General features: G+C 36.9%; 4 protein-coding genes across 5 annotated transcripts; 3 read left to right on the forward strand and 1 right to left on the reverse strand.

Moving 5' to 3' along the window:
• The first annotated feature begins 1,433 nt into the window (after positions 1–1,433).
• LOC110707535 (T-complex protein 1 subunit theta-like) lies at positions 1,434–9,253 on the forward strand. The gene is made up of 13 exons (XM_021885554.1): positions 1,434–1,753; positions 2,352–2,614; positions 2,716–2,862; positions 2,964–3,125; positions 4,340–4,417; positions 4,914–5,047; positions 5,703–5,775; positions 5,860–5,937; positions 6,068–6,190; positions 6,278–6,372; positions 7,481–7,690; positions 7,926–7,983; positions 8,871–9,253. Exons 1-13 carry the CDS (start codon positions 1,606–1,608, stop codon positions 8,946–8,948), a joined length of 1,647 nt encoding a protein of 548 aa, XP_021741246.1. The 5' UTR covers positions 1,434–1,605; the 3' UTR covers positions 8,949–9,253.
• A 126-nt stretch (positions 9,254–9,379) lies between these two features.
• On the forward strand, positions 9,380–12,280 carry LOC110707536 (photosynthetic NDH subunit of subcomplex B 2, chloroplastic-like). Its single transcript, XM_021885556.1, has 3 exons — positions 9,380–10,187; positions 11,445–11,864; positions 11,980–12,280. The coding sequence occupies exons 1-3, from the start codon at positions 9,702–9,704 to the stop codon at positions 12,175–12,177; spliced, it is 1,104 nt and encodes a 367-aa protein (XP_021741248.1). The 5' UTR covers positions 9,380–9,701; the 3' UTR covers positions 12,178–12,280.
• Positions 12,281–12,900: 620 nt separating this feature from the next.
• On the forward strand, positions 12,901–14,840 carry LOC110707537 (protein NDH-DEPENDENT CYCLIC ELECTRON FLOW 5-like). The gene is made up of 3 exons (XM_021885557.1): positions 12,901–13,558; positions 14,002–14,442; positions 14,556–14,840. Exons 1-3 carry the CDS (start codon positions 13,016–13,018, stop codon positions 14,748–14,750), a joined length of 1,179 nt encoding a protein of 392 aa, XP_021741249.1. The 5' UTR covers positions 12,901–13,015; the 3' UTR covers positions 14,751–14,840.
• Positions 14,841–15,304: 464 nt separating this feature from the next.
• Positions 15,305–19,283, reverse strand: LOC110707538 (TORTIFOLIA1-like protein 2). 2 transcript variants are annotated; one of them, XM_021885559.1, is made up of 3 exons: positions 18,693–19,283; positions 16,573–18,175; positions 15,305–16,057 (listed from the first exon to the last, which is right to left on the reverse strand). In XM_021885559.1, the coding sequence occupies exons 2-3, from the start codon at positions 18,166–18,168 to the stop codon at positions 15,557–15,559; spliced, it is 2,097 nt and encodes a 698-aa protein (XP_021741251.1). In that variant the 5' UTR covers positions 18,169–18,175; positions 18,693–19,283; the 3' UTR covers positions 15,305–15,556. The 2 variants fall into 2 exon arrangements, with proteins under 2 accessions (XP_021741251.1, XP_021741250.1); XM_021885558.1 differs by lacking the exon at positions 18,693–19,283 and having other exon boundaries at positions 16,573–18,636.
• Positions 19,284–24,801: the final 5,518 nt, after the last annotated feature.

A 24,801-nucleotide genomic window follows, 5' to 3' on the forward strand; every position in this document is an offset into this window, starting at 1 on the left:
AATATTTTGTTTGTATGCCTTTGAGATCGCATGAATCACTTTTCACTATAAGGATCGAGTAGAGGCCAATACGGGCGAATGTGACTCCATGACTCACTTCGTACCATCATCCCCGATTCTCCTTTCGTGGTTCCGAACCATATGGAGTTAGTACTCTCATGGATTATGAATGGGGTGTAACCTTCACGAGTCAATCGTTGTCCCTTATTCGTGGTTGCCTTTTATGATCCGTGAACGGTTTACAATTTCCTTAAAAACTTGTTGGCGGCTCCCTACTTTGCTTTGTCACTAATCGTTGTCCCTAATCGTATATGTCAATTCCCACTTCCTATGAATGTCAACTGCCAAGCATATTCACAACGTGCTTTTAACATAGGCCCACTGCAAACGACGTCTACAGGTACCCAATAAGATATCCAATAATGATAATTAAACTTAATTATGTAGTTATTATGATATAATTTACCACTATTTAACAACAATATCATATGATTTTGACCAAATTATTAATAATATTACTAATCATTGATATTATAAAGTAATTATGAAGTAAAGTAAGAGTTGATTTAAAAAAAATAGATTTAAGTAGGGAAAAAAGCAAAAAAAATGCTTATCGGATCGGATCGGGTAACCGTTAATTTAAAATGATACCTAATAACCATACCCGATAACAAATTATCGAAATGGGTACCCGAACATAGGGGTGAGCATGGGACGGGTACCCGTACCGTTAGTACTAACGGTTCGGGTACCCGATAACCAAAATCACTAAAAGTGATACCCATAACCGGAACCGATAAGTTCAGGTATTCGGATTTCGGGTACCCGAATTTTTCGGATCGGTTATTGGGTACCCAATAAGATTCCAATAATGATAATTAAACTTAATTACGTAGTTATTATGATATAATTTACAACTAATTAAAAACAATACCATATGATCTTGACCAAATTATTAATAATATTACTAATCATTGATATTATAAAGTGATTATGAAGTAAAGTAAAAGTTTAGATTTATATTAATAGATTTAATTAAGTAGGGAAAAAAAAACAAAAAAAAAAATGCTTCTCGGATCGGTTCGGGTAATCGTTAATTTTAAAATGATACCCATAACCATACCCGATAACAAATTATCGGAACGGGTACCCGAACCGTTAAGGTTATCGGATCGGGTACCCTAATATTCGGAACGGTTACGGATCGGTTTTTCGGGTAGTTTTGCTCAGCCCTACCCAAACCCTTATGGTTATCGGATCAGGTACCCTAATTTTCGGAACGGTTCCGGAACGATTTTTCGGATAGTTTTGCTCAGCCCTACTATGAAGTCAATAAGTCTCAAGTTAAAAAAAAAAAAAAAAATTAAAATTGAGCTTTTTAAAAAATAAAAATTTTGTTAGAGAAAAAGCAAGAAAATTTCTAGGGCTTTTTAACTCAAAAAAAAAAAATAAAAAAATAAAATTCTAGGGCTTTCGACTTGACTCTCTCAGTTCTTCAAACTTGTTCTTCCAAAACCACACTCTCACTTTAAACCCACTTCTCTGATCGAACCCAAACAAACCCTCCTCTTTCTCTCTCCTCTCGTTTGCTTTCTCTCTCTAAAAATGGGGTTCAATTTACAGCCGTATGGTATACAATCCATGCTTAAGGAAGGCCATCGCCATCTTTCTGGTGTTGAAGAAGCCGTCTGTAAAAATATCGAAGCCTGCAAAGAACTTTCTGACATTACTCGCACTTCTCTTGGCCCTAATGGTAAAAATATCCCTCCTTTTTTCTCTTAGATCACAGATTCTGGGTTTTTTCTCTGATTTATGAAGTGGGTTATTGCTTGTTTGCTTAAATTTTTTGTCTTGGAAAAAACCAGATTTTTTTTTGCAGTTTTTTGATATTATTTACTTTGTTCGAGTGTGAATTTTTCTGGGTTTAGGTTTTAATGGCGGAAAGGAACTTGCTTTTTTGGGAATGATTTGAATTTTTGGATTGTATTGGTTAAGTATTGTAGTTAGCTCTAGGTTTTTGATATAATTGGATCCTCAAACTATAGCTATTCTATTGGACATTGTCAATGATTTGAGCATTATACAGTGTAAATGTACCGTTAATTTAATAATTAAGACTTAAATGAAGGTCCAAACCCCCAAATTAACCGCACTTTACTCTTGGATCCACTCTATTATTCGTTGTTGCGAACGGGTTTTACTTGCTTGGCGGAGGGAATCATGATTTGGAGCGCTTGAAGTAGCTTTAAGGTTTCTATATTGTTATTTTTGCTCTCATTTGTCAAGGGATCTCATATGGTTTGATATTACTTTAAATTGAATTTGGGAGATGTGTATTTTATGTTGTGTAGGGAGGAACAAGTTGGTCATTAATCACTTGGATAAGCAATTTATTACAAATGATGCTGGTACTATCGTGAGTGAGCTCGAGATACAGCACCCTGCTGCTAAAATCTTGGTTTTAGCCGGTAAAGCTCAGCAAAAAGAGATTGGTGATGGAGCAAACTTGACAATCTCATTTGCAGGAGAGCTTCTTCGAGGTGCAGAAGAACTAATAAGAATGGGACTGCACCCAAGTGAAATAATCACGGGATATACCAAAGGAATCAATGAGGTTTGTCATATCTATCATGCTTGCTATGTTTTATTTGGATGTGTAACAGGTTTAATGACTCTTGCTTATTGAATTAATATATGTTTATAATTTTCCTTTAGACAATTAAAATTTTGGGTGAGTTGGTTGAGGAAGGTTCTGACAAAATGGACGTGAGAAACAAGGACGAGGTTATTTCTCGGATGAAAGCTGCGGTTGCAAGCAAGCAGTTTGGTCAGGAAGATATGCTGTGCAACCTTATTGCCGATGTAAATGGCCTTTGTTCTTATTATTGATAATGAAATCCGTATCCTTGTAGTATTGGTTGTCATTCATTTCTTAATTGGCTTCAACTTTCATTGTTCCATAGGCATGCATCCAAGTGTGTCCATACAACCCTGTAAACTTCAATGTTGATAATGTTCGTGTTGCAAAACTTGTGGGAGGTGGTTTGCACAACTCCACTGTTGTGCGAGGGATGGTTTTGAAGAGTGATGCTGTTGGCAGCATAAAGCGAGTGGAGAAATCCAAGGCAAGTTATTCTTCATGTTTCCATTGTCTTTTCATGAGGTGGTATTATTGCCTATATTTGATATTATTTTCTTACGTTTGTCTTTGTTGCAAACTAACTTGTCGAGAGTGAGTATATAGCTATAGATGTTACTCTGTTAGTTTATGGTTTATCCTGCTTACCTAATAATCACATATGTGTCTTTACATATGTTACTCTGTTAGATGTTACCCTATTAGTGCCATCGTGTTTTCTTCTTTTCAAACTCCTTATTTTCACACCAAAGGTGAAGGAATTAAGATTGACATTCTGCCATCATGGATTATAGTATTCTCTCTCATAATGACTAAGCTTCTTATGAGCTCCATTATGTTGACTGCTGCTTCTCTTTAATTTACTTTTCACTTGCAAAGAAGAGCTTGGTAGTAGGTTGGTAACATTATGCTATTTGATAGATGGGTGTAAGTGATGGTCAATGCCTGGAATGAAGTGGCTCAAAATTAGCTGAACGGGGACTTTTGTTCCTAGTAAGGTGAAAGGTGTGGCTTAGTTTTATGCCTACATTAAAAGGATCAAGTAGATGACTACTGACTAAGGATGTGTGATCCTGTTAAAGATATGTCCGGGAAGAACTCAGACATAAAGGAGTTTTTTTTTTTTTTTTTTTTTTTTTTTTTTTTTTTTTTGTGAGGGGGGATGGGGAAGGGGTCACTTGACTGTCTAAAGCTCACTAAAGACGTTTCTCTGAATAGGAATTTGTAGTGTGCTAACAATTAGAGGGAAAACCTCATAGGAGCCCCTCCTCTGATTTGCAATACTTTTAAGTATTCTTAGTCTACTTATAGTATCCTGGGTGCATGTCTCTTCTTTAACTTTGACTTTGTGCTGGTCAGATTCCTTCCCTATTCTTTCCTACTTAATGAACCCTTTCTACTTATAAACTTATTGTCACTAGTTAGATCTTCATGTTAGCTTTATTGATCAAGATGTCTTTTACATTAATTCTAGAAATGCTACTTTTTTCACCACTACTGTCTATTACATTACTTCTAAAAATTCTACTTCTTTCACTACACTACTAGCTCTTTCTAACTATTAAGTGACGAGTTCCTTGCTCATGTACTTTTCTGTAATCAATTAACTCTACTTTACATTTGTACTCATAAGCTCCTGATGTTTACTATGTGGGAAAATGCAGTACTACAGTCCTTGATTATTTAATTGTGCATCTTCAGGTTGCTGTGTTCGTACAAGGTGTAGATACTTCAGCTACCGAAACAAAAGGAACTGTTCTCATTCACAGTGCTGAGCAGGTACCCTGGCTACTTTTAGCTTACTTTGATGATCAGATGAAAATATAATGATTACAATTGCTTTTTGGACCCTTCATTTTATATCACATCCCCATGTCAGGTATTCAGTACTACGACATGGGTATTGACCATGAATCTTCATTTTTCATGAAATAGCGCACATGTATTTTGTTACAAATAGCGCACATGTATTTTGTTACAGATGAAAATATAATGATTACAATTGCTTTTTGGACCCTTCATTTTATATCACATCCCCATGTCAGGTATTCAGTACTACGACATGGGTATTGACCATGAATCTTCATTTTTCATGAAATAGCGCACATGTATTTTGTTACAAATAGCCAAGTTCGAGTGACGTTGGCCATTACAAAAACTGTGTTTTAAATTGGGCATGGCTAGTGTTGGCGTCCGAGATGGGCATAGTCAAATTAGAATACAGTTGCTATTGTAATTCTGTAGTAATTCTTATATTTATTTTCATGCATTGCAGCTGGAGAATTATTCCAAAACTGAAGAAGCAAGAGTTGAAGAGCTCATTAAGGCAGTTGCCGAATCTGGTGCCAAAGTTATCGTCAGCGGTGGAGCTGTAGGAGACATGGCATTGCACTTCTGTGAGCGTTACAAGTATGTGTTGTTTGCTTCGGAAAACTTTATATTCATTTTGTGTCTTATTTTTGGTCACGGGCTTGACAAAGCCTTATTGGTTGCAAGTTCAGAAATGCGTAAACTTGTGAAAGAAAATTGATGTAGGTGTGTGAAGGCAACCTATTCCCTTTCGTCTTTAGTTATAAATAAAACCAAAAGCTTACAAGTATGGAGCCATGGGCATAGTACACCATCCATACTGTCTCCTCACAAATTTGAACTTGTTGACCATATTTAATGGGATTTGGAAGATATCCCTCTTTTGGTATAACAAGCTTCTATGTAGAAGATGATGACCATCATATTGCTGTTGTGTCAAATGTCAATTTGTTTCATTTAGTTGATATTTTTGAATGGTGGACAACTTTGTTATGCATTTATATTCTTCTCATTAACCAATGTGACGGAGTTATGATGTATGTGAATTGTGAAGTGCTGTGTTTGATCTTGGTTACGGCGTAATGAGGTTGATATTCATCATATAGTAAAATGATTCTTACATGTTGGAGGATCTTGAGTATGTATTAACTGCTAAGGTAATTTGTTGATATGCTATGACCTATGTTGTAGTAAGACAGGGGATGCTCAGATTCTTTATTTTTTTGGATGTTAACTCTGTTTCTCTTGGTTGCAGGCTTATGGTCCTCAAGATCAGCTCTAAGTTTGAGTTGCGAAGATTTTGTCGCACTACTGGGGCAGTTGCACTTGTAAGGAATTCTAAATGTGGTGGTTGTCTTTTAAGCTATCCTTTTGATCTCTTTAACTTATCTGTGATTATGTCGGTATGGCAGTTAAAACTCAGCCAGCCTAATCCAAATGATTTGGGACATGTCGATTCTGTTTCTGTTGAAGAAATCGGTGGTACTAGGGTATGTTTGTTGATCAGCATTGTTACATCCAATTGTGTTATAGGGTGCTTATCCCTTTTATTTCTGTTATGGATTCCTTCATGTGTTCGATGGTTGAAAATTTATTAGTTATATTATCTTACTCCTGTAGGTCACTATTGTAAGAAATGAAGAAGGTGGGAACTCTTTGACAACTGTGGTATTACGAGGAAGCACAGATAGTATATTGGATGATCTGGAAAGAGCAGTTGATGATGGAGTAAACACATACAAGGCAAGTTTTTTGCACTTTGTTTTCTGTCTTCATGAGTATTGGAGTTTGAATAAGATGTTCATGTTTTGTTATGCCTTTTGTTTCCAGGCTATGTGTAAGGATAGTCGAACTATCCCTGGTGCAGCAGCTACTGAGATTGAGTTAGCAAGAAGACTGAAGGAATTCTCTTTCAAAGAAACAGGGTAATTATGGATCTTAGACTTTTAGGACATGATTATGTTAGTACAAAGCTGTTAATAACTAGTCTTAGGAATCTCATCTTGATTACATTTCCTTTCGGGTCTGACCAAGCTGGTCATTTTGCTGTCATATCATCACTGCTTTAATTAAACTGCAGTGCTGCCTATTGAGTGCTGGCCATGTTTCTCCTTTCCCAGCTACCACTCTTCGTCTTTTTGAGAGAAGATGTATCAGATGACTTGTCATGTGTATTCTTATTTTTCATAAAATAACTTTTATGTATTTTATTTTCCTTGCCATCTTCCTATGTTGTGTACTCATGGTCATAAGATTGAGTCTGATTTGAACATAGTTGCTTGAGACCATATTAATCTGCTTGGACTGTTTCTTCCCCTGTAAATGATTTTAGTGCCATGCATGTCAAATTCCTTGTAATGTTAATTATGCATGCAATTTTGACTTGTCTTTTATGTCTTTGTATTGACTTATCCTTAGACTTTGATGGACTTAATCATGTTAATGGGATAGTGTTTGATATGAACAATGCTATTTCGGAATTCTTAGAAGGTTTATTTATGTGTTATTTGTTTTTTCTCCATCAATGAATGTAGGATTTTTATGGTAATGCATGGAATTTGATTTGTCAGTTCTGCTACCTTAATTAACTCTAATTCTAGAAGACATCATGTGGAGTTAGCTCTCCAATCTCTTTTGGTGTCTCATTTTCTTTGATCAAGTTAAATTTAGGTTCAAGATCTATAATTTTAGTTGTTGGTAAAGTATCCATTGCTTGTGTTTTTATCTGCTTTATATGTGTATGTTTAAAAGGTTGCCTATCAATCTGAGAAGTCATATGGAAATATTTTTAGCATTACTTTTCGCACACTAGTGTTTTATCTTTATTATTAATCTCTCTACTTCTAATTACTTCAAAGTAGTTGGATGAATTGTCTGTGTGTGTACATTAGGCTTATTTTTGGTCATTTTCCTATCATTTCTCTTCTAGTTCTATCTTCATATTTTGCTTTATAGTCTTATGGTATGTGCAATATATCAGCTCTGTTTCTCTGAGAACTATATTGAATTATGCTGAACCATTCATGTCTACAGGTTAGATCAGTATGCCATTGCAAAGTTTGCGGAGAGCTTTGAGATGGTCCCCAGAACACTAGCAGAGAATGCTGGCCTTGATGCGATGCAGATCATATCATCATTATATAGTGAGCATTCATCTGGAAATACAAGAGTTGGCATTGACCTTGAGGAGGGTGCCTGCAAGGATGTTTCAGCATTGAGTATCTGGGACCTCCATGTCACCAAGTAAGATATTTCCTGCTTGCCTAGTGTAGTCATTTCCCAAATTTATATCAAATTTCCATGGAATATCTTTTTGAGGAATCTCAGTTTTAATTAATATATTGTGAATCAAGTGTCAATTATTAATTTCCCTTCTAGCAAAGTCCTGGCCAAAATTTTCAGTTAGAGCTGCTGGTCTTAAAAAAATTCTTGTATCTGAGCTAGATAATCATATCTTATATTACTGCCTTCTGTGCAGGTTCTTTGCTCTCAAATATGCTGCTGACGCTGTCTGCACTGTTCTACGAGTTGATCAGGTATATTTCAACTTGCTTTGTAGCTTGAAAAGTTGAAATGGATAATGTTGATCAAAGGTTGATTGTCTAGTATCTACGAACATGGCAATATTCCAATTGGTAAAGGAACATTGGGTTAATTTTTTAGAGTTCAACTCTTCTTCCTCTATCATTAGTTCATATTAGAACTATTACTGAGTTTGCTTCGCTAAGCATTGTAAAAGGGGGTCAATTCAAGCTATCTCAAGTCTTAACTGCTTTACTTTAGTAACTTGTCTGTTTATGATGCCTGCTCTTATATAGTTCGCTGTAACTATGAATAACCTATAAAATAACTCTGTGCACGTACGAACTGGACAAACCCCTCTCTTGTCGGACTAAATAATTTTCTGTTTTGGGGAATTCACCTGCCTTGGCATTGGTATTGTGCTGTTCAACTGGGGTAAAATCTGGCTCTCACCGTTTTCAACAATATGGTTGTTTCTCTTAGCTTTAAAAGATGCACATCAAGGCCCTAAGGCAAAGGCAAAGGTAAGGGCAAGGACCTCAAGGCTCACTTACATATTTACATAATTTGTATTTGTTCTTTGTAAAGGATTAGTGAGATATATTGAAGAGATTAGTGAACTAACCTGAATAGATTAGGACCACTGGGGCAGACAGTGCTGGCAACCACTTGATAAGCCTTGCCTAAGCCAGTGACTGCCAGTTCTTAATTCCTAGCCATCCTGTGAATTGTTACAAGTAATTTTAAATAATTAGATTATAATTTGAGGGTCAAACCTTGTTCAGGATGCATTTACATATTTCTTGCATCTTTGCTCTATCGTGTTCTCCTGATTGTTCTCCTGATTAACTCTTGATTTACAGTAGTTAAATTATTTATACTGGTTGATTTTTCCCTGCAGATCATAATGGCAAAACAAGCTGGTGGACCCAGGAGAGATGCTGCCGCTGCTGCTGGGGCTGGAATGGAAGAAGACTAAGTGCTTCCTATGAAAAGCTTTTTTCCCTTTTTTTTGCTTGTAATTTTGTTGGTTCACGTGAAATCCGTTTCCTGGGTGCATTAATTATCTCTTATTTTAGTGTTTTTTTTGATGATTTGAAACAAAAATTTTTGCTATGGAGAGTGCTAGATTGTTGTTGTAGCTATAGTCAGAAGAAATTAGTAAACAAAAACTGTTAGTCGTAGATCAGTTCTAAGAGTTCATGTCATGTGCTCATCTTGTTTGGGGAAGAAAACTGAATCTACAACTTTAATATTATAGTTTTGATTCTTTCATTCTCCCAATCATCTTGTGTTGCTATTGTGTTGGCCAAATGCGGGTGATCTTTCAGGGATCTGTACTAAACTTCTACATAACCAAACAATTATTTCGTAACTAGACGTAACTTTTCAATTAGAACTGTTATCTCAAGTCAACAACAAAACAAGTTATCTCTCAATATTTTAACGAATCATTTTATTTTCACGTAGGGCGAATAAAAGTTTATTATGTTCTTTATTTACATTTCTGAGTTCTAGCCTCATTGAAACAACCAAATCTGAAAAAAAACGCCCCCAAAATAATATAAAAATAAATTAATAAATCAAGAATGGAGCCAAAACAATGAATGTGAAGCCAAAAAATGGGTGCCCCACTCCCACTTATGAGAAAATCCCATTTGAAAAAACCAAAAAAAACTGAGGATGAGAAACCTCTATCTCACCTCATCATCTACTGCCACTGATACATTCTATGGCGTCTCTACTACCATTCTCCCTACTCAAACCCACCACATTCTGCAAAGCCTCCTCAGCCCCGGCAACAACCGCCTCACCGTCTGCTCTAGTTGAGTCTCTCAATGATCAATTTGGTAGAAAAGGCATAAACTTTTTAGAATCAACTGATACAAGTACAAATGTTATTACTTCCATAGTTGAACTAAGTGTAAGAAATGGGAGCTCATTAAAGCTGCAACTATCAAATGCACATGTTACCTCGTATAGGCCTAAAGTGTACTGGAAAGACGACGGGTTTGAAGAGGTTTTGTACACACTTCCACAGTCCAAAGGCGGTATTGGATTAGTGCTTAATGATGTAACACAACCAGTTGCTGCTGCTGCTAAGAAACCAGACCCTTTCAGAAAGTCTGAACCTGCTGCTGCTGCTAAAGGGTCAGTACTTGCAGGAGCTGAGTGGTCTGTAAAAAATGTTGATTCAGATTCTTTTGATGCTGTCCAGGTATATTCAAAACAAAGTTGTCTCAATTTTCTTATCTTGTTGTAAACGACATTGTATGATAAACTACTGATCAATTGGCCAATTAATTTGCTTCAAAGTATTGAATTGTGCAATATAATGGCGTAGAGGTTGTGATACTATATGTAGTTTGAATTACCACTACTTAGCAAACTCTAATTTACAATGGCTATAGGTACTCTTTAATCATAGAAGGTAAGGTCGGCCATAAGGCTACCCATATCGGAATTCCTCAATGAAATTTTTAAAAGGAGCTAGAAGAGACCATCCACATAATCTGTAGACCATCCACATAATCTGAAGTATAAAGTACTATTTTAGGATGACAAGAAAACATTCACATTTCCTAATGTAGTAATGAGAGATTATTTTTGTCAAAAAAAAAATAATAAATGAGAGATTATTTAAATAATCTATACTGTTACTTGATTTATCTACGACATGAAAGAATTGACTTAGGTACTAAAGTATAAAGATTTTTAGTTGGGTAGAATCATACAGTAATTATGAGGATTTGGGACTTGGGACAAAGAGATGACTAGATGGAGTCGCGGAGAAACTAGTTTCTAGACTGTTTAGGTAAAGTTAGGGCTTGTTCTCATTGACTGAACTGAACTGAATTTATTAGAGCTGAACTGAACTGAAATGAAATGAATATTTTATAAGAGAAGGAAATTAGGAGCTGAACTTAACTGAACTAAACTTATTAAAGTTGAACTGAACTGAACTGAACTGAAAATAATAGTATGAGAACAGGCCTAAGACTATTTAATTTGACAATCTCTAACTTGCTCTCTGCTTCCCTAAGAGGGGTTTGCATTGGTACTAAAATGCTAAGTTGGATTTTAACTTGTTTGTTTGCTTGTTATGTTCAATACATTGTTGGTGGCTTGTCTGCTTATTATGCTCAGAAATTATCTGGAAATTCTGGCACCCAACTCAAAATAAAATCCAAAGATTAGACGCATGGATTTCAAGATATTATAGCACAACTTAAACACTTTATTACTGTTTAAAGAACTTATGTACATACATTCAAATGTTACAAATACTTTGCAAGCTTAGCTACCTATAAGAAGCTTGTATGTCTGATCTCAGCATAGTTCACCGGTTTGCCCCTGTAATTTTATTTTTTATTGCATAGGATGATTAGATAGAAGCTTAAAACCATCAGTTGTTCTGCTGGACTTTAACAGATGCATTCATTCTTGTTCCCCCTTTTACTTGATCGTCTTTCAGGTTGAATTGAGTTGCACCAGTGGAACTCTAGACATAACATATGTAGTTTCCCTGTATCCTGAAAGCATGGCATCAGCAGTTCTTGTGAAGAACAATGGCTGCAAGGCGATTGATCTTACAAGTGCAATACTCAGCCATATCAAATTCAAAAAACGTGGAGGCTCGGGAATACAAGGACTTCAAGGTTGCTCTTATTGTGCTCACCCTCCTTTATCTTCACCTTTTGAGATTCTTTCTCCTGCTGAAGCCATGAAAGCTGATAGTTCCCAGTCTCCTAGCAAGCCCGGTCAATGGACCACGCAAGATGTGCCTATTACCATTTTGAAGGATAAGTTTAGCAGGGTTTATACAGCTCCTCCTTCAGAGAGATCAAAGCGATTCTACAGAACACCGCCATCAAAATATGAGACGATTGATCAGGTAACAGAAAAAACCTTCGTCTGACTGAAACACTTATGTTTAATTACTGCATAATAAAGTTGGTACATTCTGCTATCATTTTCTGACTGAAACTCTTATGTTTTCGTTGTTTCAGGGAAGGGAGCTTGTGTTTCGAGTGATTAGAATGGGTTATGATGACATATACTTAGCAAGCCCTGGTTCTTTATCTGAAAAATATGGCAGGGAATACTTCATCTGTACAGGACCTGCTTCGATGTTGGTACCAGTGACTGTGGACCCAGGGGAGGGGTGGAGAGGGGCTCAGGTTATCGAGCATGATAATCTTACATAATTTGTAATTACATTTACTGTAAAGATGTGTCATTGTAACATGATTTATCACCTTGAAGATAAATAGGCTTCATAAATCATTTATTCATGTGGCTTTGTGTTTACCAGTTAGCTGTTACATATGTTGTAGTATAGGTTAAGCAATTTGGATCCGCCAAGGAAAAAAGTAATCATAACTTCGTAAGAGTAGCAGTGAAATATAAAGATCTACTACATGTCTAGATGGAATGGTTGATTTACTTAATTACACTTGATGGAAAAAAATGAGCTCAATCAAAGGGGTATGTTGTGCAAATGATATCCTACATATTCATAATGAATATATCATATATTTGTCATAGAATAAACGTTCTGAGTATGTATTTGGATGGAATTGGATCAGCAGACAGTAAGTCTGGGGCTATTTAATGATACCATAAGTCTGAATCATAAGGCTGCTTACCCCCTCCCAAGGCTTTTCGTTCCTTCTTCATCCTGAAAAAAAATACTTCTGTATTTTGGGAGGAATAAGTTTATATAAATAATTTCTTTGATAAGCTCTAATAAGTTTAGATCAGCGAATTCCAGGTGAAAATTAATAGGGGACATAGAATTTCCCCTTTGAATAAGTTTTCTAAATTTAAAAATAAGAAAATTTTGTTAAGCTAATCACCATAAGTTGACAATAATCAACAGAAAATATCTCAATATACACTTCCAAGTAAAAGCTCTGCTTGAGACAAATTGCTGGTAGCAAGGATAAGTGGACCCTCTCTATCTTCTTTTGCTTCCTCTTGGACTTCATGTCCTTCCTACATTCTATACCATGAACACCATATTCTGATGGAACTCAAGAAAAAATGTCTTGCAGTTTTCTTTTCCCATCAAATACCTCTCTACTAACCACTACAAAATCCATAAACTCCCCTACCTCATTTCCTCCTCACCTTTTGTCTAATTCATCCCGATATATTACCTTCAATAAAAGAGACTTTGAATTACCAATATCGGTGACTTCTCCTTCAGTTGCCTACCCACAACCTCCCTTCAATGTTAAGTACTTGGAGAGTGAATTTGGAAGCCATGGAGTATCTTTTGCCGAGCTTGGACAAAGCAGCTATGTTGTCAGGATGCTCTTGGAGAATGGGAGTGCAGCCAGTATTTTGATGCCTAGTGGTCTGATCACATCCTATAAGCCTAAGATGTGGCATGGAAGCTCCATTGAGGTTTTGCATACCTCTGTTTCAGAACGAGGAACTATGTATGGAGATGGCGGTGGTGGTCCTGTCATTCAAGGTGGTGTTTCTTTGGCCTTGAATTTTGTTGGTGAGAATGGGTTTTCATGGTCTCCTGTTAGTTGGGTTCTGACTGATGTTAAAGGGAACTCCCAAGATTCTATTCAGGTTTGCTTCTGCTATTTTTAGAGAAACATTTAAGTACTAAATTTTTGTTACATAATTGACATATACAAGTAGAAAGAAGGTTTCAAATTTCAATGATCAAACATTTATGCAACTGATAGAATCAAGTATAAGAAACAGCAAAGAAAATCCCTTCATCGGTAGCATTAAGGTAATATGAAATACTACAATATCTAACTTACTATAGAAAGAGTGACCAATTACGGAGCATTATCTTTGGGACGTTGTGGATGGTGTATATGTATCTGATTGCAGCAGCAATTGCAAACATGTAGTCTCCTCTTTGAGTGAGTAAATCGAGTCAAAAGTTGCTGAACAAACATATGGTGCAAATATTATGGACATTTTAGCTGTTGTAAGGTGATTAAAGTTCAGTTTCCTCGCCACAGTTTTTCTGATGGCATACTGTATATCTTATAATGCAGGTAGAAATGATAAGCAGAGATATTGGAAACATGGTTGAAGTAAAATACAGCATAACTCTGAAAGATGATACCTTGAGTTCAGAGGTCAGTGTTTCAAACTCGAGGTCTTCACAACTCGAGTTAAGAGGTTCTATTCTAAGCCATCTGACTCTGAGCTCACCAGATGCCACTTATGCAATTGGATTAGAGGGATCAAATTATGTCAACAAGCTACCTACCATCTCAGACTTCTTCATAATGCCTCCAAACATGGCAAAGAACAAAAAGACTAGTCAGTCATGGCCTCTATCATCCCTCAAAGAGTGGTTTGGTGCAAAATCCGACGATACAGAAATAAACGAGCAAACAGAAGGTGAAGAAAAAGATAATTATAAGCATTTATCTGGAAAAATGAGCAGGATATACACATGTGCACCTCGAAACTTCACAATAATAGACAGGGTTGGGCTTTTTAACTTGTTATTTTGATAACTAATTTGAAAAATTATGGATAAAACTTCACAATGATTATTTACTGGACTAATTTGTTGAAATTTGTTTTTTTTTTTTAACAGGGTAAAAGAAATTCAGTCATTGTTGGAAGGAGGGGCTTTGGAGAATTATACATGTACAGTCCAGGGTCAAGCCATGAACTCTACGGCAAGTATGCATACTTATGTGTTGGACAATCAGCTTTGCTCAAACCTATAACTTTAGATCCTGAACAATCGTGGATAGGCGAGCAGCGCTTACATAATCCAAATCTTTAAATTCCATAGTTAACACTTCCATCTTGTAAAAAGAACCCATCATACAAAATGCATCAACTAAATGAATTGAGTCTGGCTTTGTTGTGTTGATGTCAAAATTTTCTATTTCTTCTCTTTTCACAGAACTGCTGAACAATGATTTTTTAGTTAGGTCTTTATTGACTATTTGACTAGCTCTCAGGTTATATTCCTCCCCATTTAAGCGGTCAGGTTTTTGTATAAATTTCCAGAAATGCTATCATTGTTGAAAACAAATAAATTGTGAATACGTTATTTTTCGTGAATCTTGGAAAATAACTTATCAACAATGGTAGACTTGACATGCTCACAAGTTCACCTGCACCCAATAGATTGATCACAAAAACATTGCTTATCAGTTACCACCGTGACTTTCAGAGTATCCTTCTATGCTGCCTTCTCTCTTTTCTCAGGCTCGCTGATATCCGAAATGGGACTGTTTTTTTATCTGATGACAGACCAACTTCTGTGGTCATTCTCTTTACAATATGACTGGACAAAAAGCACCAAGCTCTGTTGATTAACAGAAGCGGTTGGTCATAAAAGAAATTTATAAATTAAGCATAATTAAGAGAAATCTTATACTTCATAATTTTCCTGCCAGAAGAGACCTATGATATTCTCCAAAGAGAGCTACTTGAAGTTTCAGAAGATGAAACAAGTACTCATTTGTACAAGATACAATACAGCTTAACAGATTGATACAAAGTAGGTCTCTTATAGTTTTATGGAAAAAAAATCCTGTTTTCCAATGACAACTAAATGATCTAATCATGCTACATTGGAAGCTAAGTCGGAACCATTCCAACAAATTCACCCTGATCACCTAGCAATAATACTGATGCAAAACCTAAAGAGAATACCAGGACGATTAACAACACCAAAGTGGACATCTTCCGAAAGTTCCGCCCAGGAATTTTCACAATCTTCTCAGATGTACTTTGATCTTTATGGAACAATTTGAGAGAGACATCGCCATTAGCCATTGCCAAAACGTCCTGAGTTGATGAGACTGATTCTGAATTAGAATTGGAATGACTTTGATGATCTTCACATCCATCTGTCATGTTGCCAGTGCCATCTTGTGGCCTATTTTTATTTAAGCAACTGCTTTGGTTATACTTGACTACAGGGCTCCATTCACAATTTGCTGAGCAAGGACTTCTCTGTCTTCTAGATTGATCACCAAAGTAGTCTGAGTTCTCATCATTATCCTGAAGTGAACGAACAAGCTTCCTCGGAGTAGTAAAAATCTTAACATAATCAAGATTTATCTGAGAGCGCGTCCTCTGAAAACACCAAAAAGAAAGAGATTAGCTTAGCAAGCAACCACAGATCAATAAAGTAGATTAAGGCAGTAAGGCAGTAAATTTTCATCCTGAAATAGGCAATTATAATATGACAATATGATGTCGTGCCAAGTAATAGTTCCTTTAATTAATTTTAAGATATGGCATACATATTCAGAATTATGCACCAAATCAAAACTTAAAAATGCCAACATAATTTCTAGCTCCATGATTAAAAAGTAGAGGGAGTAAAAAGTATGTGATAAAATATAAACAAAAGCATAAAGAATGCGCTATTAAAAACACTCAAGCAACTAAACACAGATCTAAACAATAGCAATTATTTCAAAAATTATACATGTTGGTAGAAGAATCATATGCTATAGCATGTTTCTAGGCCCATACAACCTTGTATGTCAAGTTTTATTTTCTAGCAACTGTAATCAGGGAACTAAGATGCTAAAGTCTACACAATATTATTGTTTTAAGAATAATTGAGATAATGTTTATTTTACCTGAGGACTGGGAGTTTGGCTTCTCATTGATGGGCTTTGAGATCTGCTTCTCAAAGCTTTGTGTACTGGAGTTTGAGGTCGGCTTCTCAGAGCTCCATTCGCTGGACTCTGAGCTCGCCTTCTGAGTGCTCCATTTGATGGACTTTGTGGTCGGCTTCTCAGAGCTCCATTTGCTGGACTTTGAGCTTGCCTTCTGAATGCTCCATTAGACGGACTTTGTTGTCGGCTTCTCAGAGTTCCATTTGCTGGACTTTGAGCTCGCCTTCTGAATGCTCCATTTGATGGACTTTGAGGCCGGCTTCTTAGTGATCCATTTACTGGAGTTCCAGGAATAAATCCTGGGAATCCATTAGTATAACTTCTCCTACTATCAGAACCTTCATCCTGTTCAGAGGACACATGAGATCTGACGCTTTCTTGAGCAAGTTCTGAGAAAAGTCCATCCTTTAGGGACACATTCACATATCCATTTTCTTGACTCCATTGCTTCCTATTTAAATTTCTCCTTATATGATTCCCATTGCACGAAGCTTGACTCACTGACATTGGCGAGTCCATGAAAGACTCACCAAACGAATCAAAGGTCTGTGATTCGGGTGACACAGATGACGGTGACTGACTGCCAGGACTTGATAACTGTCTCCGGCTATTACTACTCCTACTGAAGTTGGAACCAGTCATTGAAACCTCGTCACAACTGATCTTAGATCCTTGATCTACTAATAGTTTTTTAGCAGTCTGCAATGCTTCAAATGCAGCTCCCTTAACGTATGGCATCTGATCAGATTGACAGTTCTCCATCTCCACAATAATCGAGTCTAGCTCCGAAAATATACTCCTGATATCCAAGCATTTCATCAAGGAATGCACCATCTGAATAGCTGTCAAGCGTTTCTGCGAATTCTTCTCAGTCAGGCCACAATTCAAGATATTCAACCCCGCCCTTATCAACAGCCGTGCATAAGCCTCAACTGTAAGACAATTACGCTTGGCCAACGACATAACCAACCCCATATGAGAGTTCGTTTGTGTCGATTTATCCTCCAAAGCACTAGCTAGCTTTAAGCAAACCTCATTCACCATTTCATCAGAAGCAAACCTCCAATTATCACAATCCACAAGGGCTTTCAAACAAAGGGCAGCACCACAAGACAGGCTCTCTTGAGAGCCCAAAAGAGCATCTGTAAGCGGCTTACAAAGCGAATGGATCAACTGTTGTTTCTTATCTTCCGGCGTAGCAGACTCAATCCCATACCTAGCTATTGCAGGAACCACCTTAGAACATGCCTGCTGAAGAGGAAATGACCCTCCACTAGTAGTCAAAGTCTTAATAATAGAAGACATGATATTATCAAGTTGTGGCACAATGTTAGGCCCATGTACCCTAGCAAGGACTTCATAGATGGAAATGGTATACTCCCCCGGCGACGAACCGGCATCCTTTGTCTCCGAAACTTGAGCAAGAAATTGCGGAATCGCTTTCGAGTCCATGTCTTTTACATACAATTTCAGTGCTTTCATTGCAGACCTCCTACAGTCTGCATCCTTTAATTTGGCCAACTCTTGCCGCAATGCAGGACTCAAATTCCTACCCATTGATAACCTGGTCCAGTTTTTATACATACAAAGACAAGAAACAAATCAATAAAAATCACATTACAAAATAAATTTAATCCACTAAAAATCGATTCCCATTTCACATTTTCAATTGAACGGAAAATCCCACATCAATTTACTTATATAAGGAACCAAAAATTGTCACTAAATTGATAAAAACAAATACACAAAGGACTGAACTTTATCATATTAAACCCAAAATAATCAAACACCCATTTTACTAATTGCAATATTGAATAAAACCCACATCAATTTCACCACATATTAACAAAAATATTGAAAAAATAGAGTGGACTTTTAACCAAGAAATCATATTTTTCGGCCTTGTGATTATACAATTTGCTATAATATTAATAGCCCATCAACTATTTACACATTTTGACAAAAACCCATTTCAATTTAACCTTAAAACCCCAAAAATTGTCCCAAATCAAATTAAAAAACACAAGAAAAGTTACACTTTTATGAAGTTATAAGAATAGAAAATGGAAGAAAGAAATTACCTGGGCCAATGCAGAAGACTAAAGAAAGAGACTAAAGTCGAATTACTGTTGAAGATATTGAACTCAAAATTCAAATGATGAAATTCTTTAATTTGAAACAGGAAAAAAAATTAAATGGGAAAATATATGAAAGATCTACTCTTTCTCTTTAAAGAAGACAGAGAAAGTAAAAATATTCAAAATTTGGAAAGAAATCAAGAAATGAATAGTGAATGAAAATGAGGAAAGAGCAGCTGTAATGCATGAAACAGGGGTTTAAATTTTTTTCTGGGGTTTCTAATTTTTTGGTTTTTTTTAGGGTTTAAACAATTATTACAGCATTTAAGAATGTGTACTGTATGATCCAGTTTTAAAATGTTTATAGGTTTGAATTCTTGGCATGAAATGCGCGCATTGTGTTTGTGACGTTTGAGTAATGTGCACAATAAAGACAAACCATTTGAATCTATTCTTGGGAAACGGGAATAACCTTTAATTTGAATTTTTTTTGTGATGTAATTCCCTCCGCTGTCCCTCACTCTCCTCAGCTCTTCTTTGTCTTCTTTGTTTTTTGAATTTGTTTTTGTTTTTGTGGTCAAAGGAATATACACTCTCTATGTTTTAAGTGTCATAATTTGACTGATACTCGTATATCTCTATTTGTACATTATAGAGGAAGTATATAAGATTAACTATAATCATACATATGTCATGCACAAATAAAGGCCAGAGTAGTGTATGTGAATAATGCAAAGTCAAATAGGATCATTTGTTTTGAAAGATAGTTACGATTTGAATTGATTTTGAAAGAAAATTATTCAATTACGAAATATCAAATTTCAACTTCGTACACGAATTAAGAGCATTTATACTAGTGGGTCAATGTTAAACGGATAAAGTGGACCTGATCCATCACCAGCTTCATATGTCACAAACATCTTCTCATCCATTCAATTGGGGTTTTCATCAAATGTATTGAAATAAATGGATTGAGTTCACAGATATTCGTCTAATATTGTCATTCTTATTCGTCGTGCATGTGTTACTCATCATACTGTTTGTGTGTGATATAAACCATGTTATGAACCTTAAGGCATTTATCATTATTGAATAAGTGTACCTTTTATTGATAGGAAAAAATTGCTGAGAATAATCCCACCTTTTGAACGTCTTCGATTAATAATCCCACCTTTGGGATTCTTTTTAATAATCCCACCTTTACCCCCTGATCTTTTTTAACGGTCCCACTTTACTTGAAATCGGCTAACAAGGTGAACTTTGCTTAGGTGGATTTGGGTAATGAAATTTCCCCCCTAAATGATGCCAGATCATCTGTCTCTCTCAACCACCGTCTTTAATGTCTGAAAAAAAGAACTCCTCCCTCATTACTCTCCTACAAAATTTGGTCAGCCATTATTGAAGGTTCAACCACTTGTGTACGCTGCAGTAAAGGAGAAAGCTTCCATTTTTAGCGAGATTGTGGATTGCGAAGAACTCCATTTTAGGTAAGTGTTCCAACCCTAAATTTCACTTGAACAGAGTCTAAATTTTGCTACTTGAACTCGAATCCTAAGCAATTTCACTCGTAACTGTTGATTTTGCGTGTTGGATTTCAATTTATATGTTAATTTTGTGTGCGAATTGTAGTTTGTTTGCATTATGTTGCCATTTTCTTGTTGGGTTATGTGAATTGAGTGCGAACCCTAAAAGCTAGGTTTTTGATGTGTTAGAATTAGTTTTGTTTTTTGTTTTATTGATTCTTGACTGTGCTATAGTTCATTTTACATTAGGTATGGGTAAAATAAGCTTGAAAATGTGGCATGGAGGGGTGTTTAGGCACCTTGACAATAGGACACCGTGCTATATGAATGGGCAGGGTAAAACATTTAATGTGGATCCTGATGATTTGTGCTATTTTTATCTTATGGAGTTAGTTATGAAGTGTGCTAGATATGAAAATTGAATTCATGGTTTTTTATACTTAGTTCCTGGGTTGAGTTTGTTGGATGGTTTGAGGAGGGTGACAGATGATGATAGCATGAGGGACATGATACAGGTGGCAGAGAAGTATAGGGGAGTGGAAGTGTATGTTATGCATGATGAGAATGACCCACTACCCTTTCCCTCAGAATTACAAGCTTCCTCAAAGAAGTCCCAACCCAAAACAGTGAGATCCAAATAAATTCAAGTGAAGAGGGGACCACCAGTTAGATGTAGTCCAAGAAAGCATACTAAGCCATTGACTATTGCTGAACCTTCCCAAAAAACCCCTGACAGGTCACTAAAGCCCAAAAAAGATGCTCCCACTAAATTTATTCCCCATCCACCTTCCTCCTTATCTAACCAAAGTGAATTAAAAGTAAAATATGTTATAAACCTTAGTAGCACATCTGAATTAGGGCAGCCCCCCACTCTCTCTGAAATTATAGCAGCCTCAAACACAATCCCAGACCCTATTAGCACCTTTGAGTGGGAACATTCAAGGTTTGACAACACTATCCCCCTGAATGATTTGATACTAGACTACAGTAGTGAGAGTGATAAAGGAGACCTCAGTTACAACCCACTAATTGACAAAGGGAAAGGAGTGAGTAGCAAGCCTTTCTTTGGAGATGTGTACACAGATGAAAGTGAAGAGGATGTTGACTTAGATGCAGAGGAGGGTGGCTTAGATGCAGGGTTGGAAGGTGGTGCAGATTTGGATGCCGAGGCTTATGGCTTAGTGGAGGTTGAGGAAGAGCTTGAGAAGGAGACATAAGAGATTTTAAATGAAGAGTTGTAGTACCAGTCTGACAATGGGGATGAAGAGTACAACATAGCTAGGAAGAGGGTAAGGCATACAACTAAACAACTTGTTCAGGTTGCAAGGAAGATTCAAATTGAAGTAGCCAAGGGTGTGAGCTTACAGCAAGAGGGGGAGAACAACACAGAGGTAGGCCAAACTGTAGGTGAATCTTCTAGGCCTCAGAGTGATTATGAGGAGAGTGATGAGGAAGTAAATACACCACCTGATAGTGGTGAAGAAGATATGATTCCTGGAAGAAGAAAAAGATTGGGACTGTTGGTGTCTAAATTCACAGACTTTGCAACTTTTGAGTGGAAAGTTGGGTAAAAATTTGCAAATAGGGAGGACTTTAAGAATGTTGTAGCCAAGTATGGAGTGCTGTAGGGGAGGAATGTCAGTATTGTTGTGAGTGATAAAAGGAGATCACAAAGGTTGGGTGTCAAATGCACAGAGGGTTGTCCATTCTATGTTTATGCTTCATGGGACACTAGGAGAGCTACAATAGTTGTGAAGACAGTGAAAGGAAGTCACACTTGTCAGAGAAATATGAAGAGGAATAGACAGCTAAAATCAACTTGGGTTGCAAGTCAATTTCTAGATGTGTTTAAGACAAGGCCACATTGGCCAGCCAAAGAGATTTGTGAGTGTGTAAGGAAGGCATATAAGATGCTTGTCACCAGAGACTTTGCTTACAAATTCAAATACAATGCCCATAGACTGTTACATGGGAGCATGCATGACCACTACAACAAGGTGGGAGGGTATTTGAAGGCAATAGAGGAACGCAGTCTAGGAACAGAATTGGAGCTTGTGACTAACACTCAAAAGCAAGTTTTCCCTCTAACTTTCCAGAGAATATTCATATGTTTTCAAGGTCTTAAAAGTGCTTGGATGCAAGGTTGTAGGAAGGTCTTGGCAGTTGATGCCTGTTTTCTCAAAACCTTTTTAGGGGGTCAACTGTTAGCTGCTGTTGGTAGGGACAGTAATGACCAGATGTTTTTAGTCTGATGGGCTGTAGTTGAAGGTGAAAACAACTCTAGCTGGGAGCGGTTCTTCCATAAACTTGCTGGTTGTTTGGAACTAGGAGAAGGTGAAGGCATTTCAATCATTTCTGATGAGCATTAGGTATGAGTGTTATTCCTTTTCTCTCATTAAATCAGTTCCTTCCTTTTATTACTTTATTTGCCTAATTGTCTGTTGTTTCATATGTAATTTGACAGAGTATAGTGCATAGTGTCTCAACTGTGTTGCCTAAGGCAGAACACAGACACTATGCTAGACACATATTTGCTCATTGGCACAAGAAGTACAGAGGGGATGAGATGAAGTTGTTGTTTTGGAGGATAGCTAAGTTATACAATATGGCTGATTACAATGAAGGAATAAAGAAGCTTGGAGAGTTAAATGTGGATGCTGCTGATGGTTTCAAGAAACACAGGCTAGAATTATTTTGCAGAGCTTTTTTGAGCCCAGGATCAAAGACAGATGCTATAACTTCAAACATAGTAGAGACATTCAATGGGTACATCACTCAAGCAAGAACCAAGCACTTACTGTACATGCTAGAAGAAATAAGAACCTCGTTGATGCAGAGATTGGTGGTGAAAAGGCAAGCTATGATGAAATGCACCTCACAGCTGTGTCCAAGAATCCAAGCCAAGCTAGATGCTAAAAAAGCAAAGGCTACTGATTGTGATGTATCCCCTTCATCTGAAACCCATTTTAATGTTAATTACAATTTAGATCAGGTTGTGGTGAATTTGGAAAGTAGAACTTGTACTTGTAGGAAATGGGACATGCTAGTCATCCCATGGTGCCATGCTGTGGCATCAATTTACTTTATTGGACAGGAACCAGAGCTGTATGTGGATAAATGCTACTACAAGGACACATACATGTCAGTATATGCAGGTAACTAACTGCCTTTCTTGTATGCTTATCCATTTGTATGATTTCAAACAAGAGTTAAATTGGTATGTGATGCCTTTCTTATGTGTCTTTTGATAGGGTCCATTCCACCAATTCAAGGTGAAAGACATTGGCCTGATGTGTCCATGCCACTTGATCCTCCACCTATTAAATTGGTTCAGGGAGGCCAAGGAAGAATCGAATAAAAGATCCATATGAGAACCCAAAAAAGTCTGGGACCTTGACAAGGACAGGGATTGAAATGACCTGTTCAGTCTGCAACACTAAGGGGCATAATAAAAAGGAAGTGCCCTAACAAAGACAGTGTGCAGCCATCTGAACCACCTGCAAAAAGGTCTAGAGGCAGGCCTAGGAAGGATGTTGCACACACAACAGCTGCATCTCAGACTACATCTGCATCTGCAGCTCAACCAATAGCAGCATCAGCACAAGCAGCTCAAGCAACAACACACCACTCTCTAACTGCACAGCCTACCATACTTGGTAGAGGAGGAAGAACAATATTAATGGGGAGAGGATCTAGGGGTGGAAGGGGGACTGGAGTTGTTGTTGCCAATGTTGATAGAGTAGGTGGGAGAGGAAGAGGGACAAATGATTCTGTAGGAAGGGGAAGAGGTTCAAATTCTATTGCAGGAAGGGGTATGGGTTCAGAAATAGCTGGAAGGGGAAGGGGTTTAGATGCTGCAGGAAGGGGTAGGGGTTCAGATGCTGTAGGGAGAGGCAAGGGTAGGACTAGGGGAAGGGGTAGAGGAAGGCACCCAGTTCCAATTGGTGTAGGTGTGTACATTGCACCAGATGGATCTGCATTGAATAGTGTAAGTGGATTTATGGTGTCAATCATAGATTACTTTCATTTTGTTTGCAACAACTGTGATTCATGTGAATCTCATGACTGTTTATGTTGTTGTTGTTGTTGTTTTTTTTTTTGTTTTTTTTCTTTTTTTTTTTTTATCAGAATCAAGGAAATCCTAGAAGAGGAAGATCAACAATGGATTGGTTTCAGTGCAGTCAAGGAAGTCAAGCCTCTATCTTACATCAACCAACTCAGTAGTGAACAAAGTACTGGGATGAACTGATCCTCACTTTTGGTGTAAAAAATTAATTTGGTGTGTATGCAAAACTTTGTTATTGTAGGTTTATGCTTTTGGGAACAATATTTTAAGACATTGTGACTTATCAAAGTCAACTTACATATGTAATGTCATGCCATTAACCATTTCAGGCCTCATTTTGTGTATTTTGGACAAATTGTTATCTGAAATATATATGTTCAGTGAAACAACTTCCTTCAATGTGTTCATTTCAATTTGATATTTGCAGATGTGTTTTTGGTCCAAAAACTTCCCTTTATTAATCAAACTAATTCAGCATACATATCTTGCTTAAGCATAAGGTTCTTTGACCATACATGTAACC

The sequence above is a fragment of the Chenopodium quinoa genome, unplaced genomic scaffold, assembly GCF_001683475.1.
Source record: "Chenopodium quinoa cultivar QQ74 unplaced genomic scaffold, ASM168347v1, whole genome shotgun sequence".
NCBI lineage: Eukaryota > Viridiplantae > Streptophyta > Magnoliopsida > Caryophyllales > Amaranthaceae > Chenopodium > Chenopodium quinoa.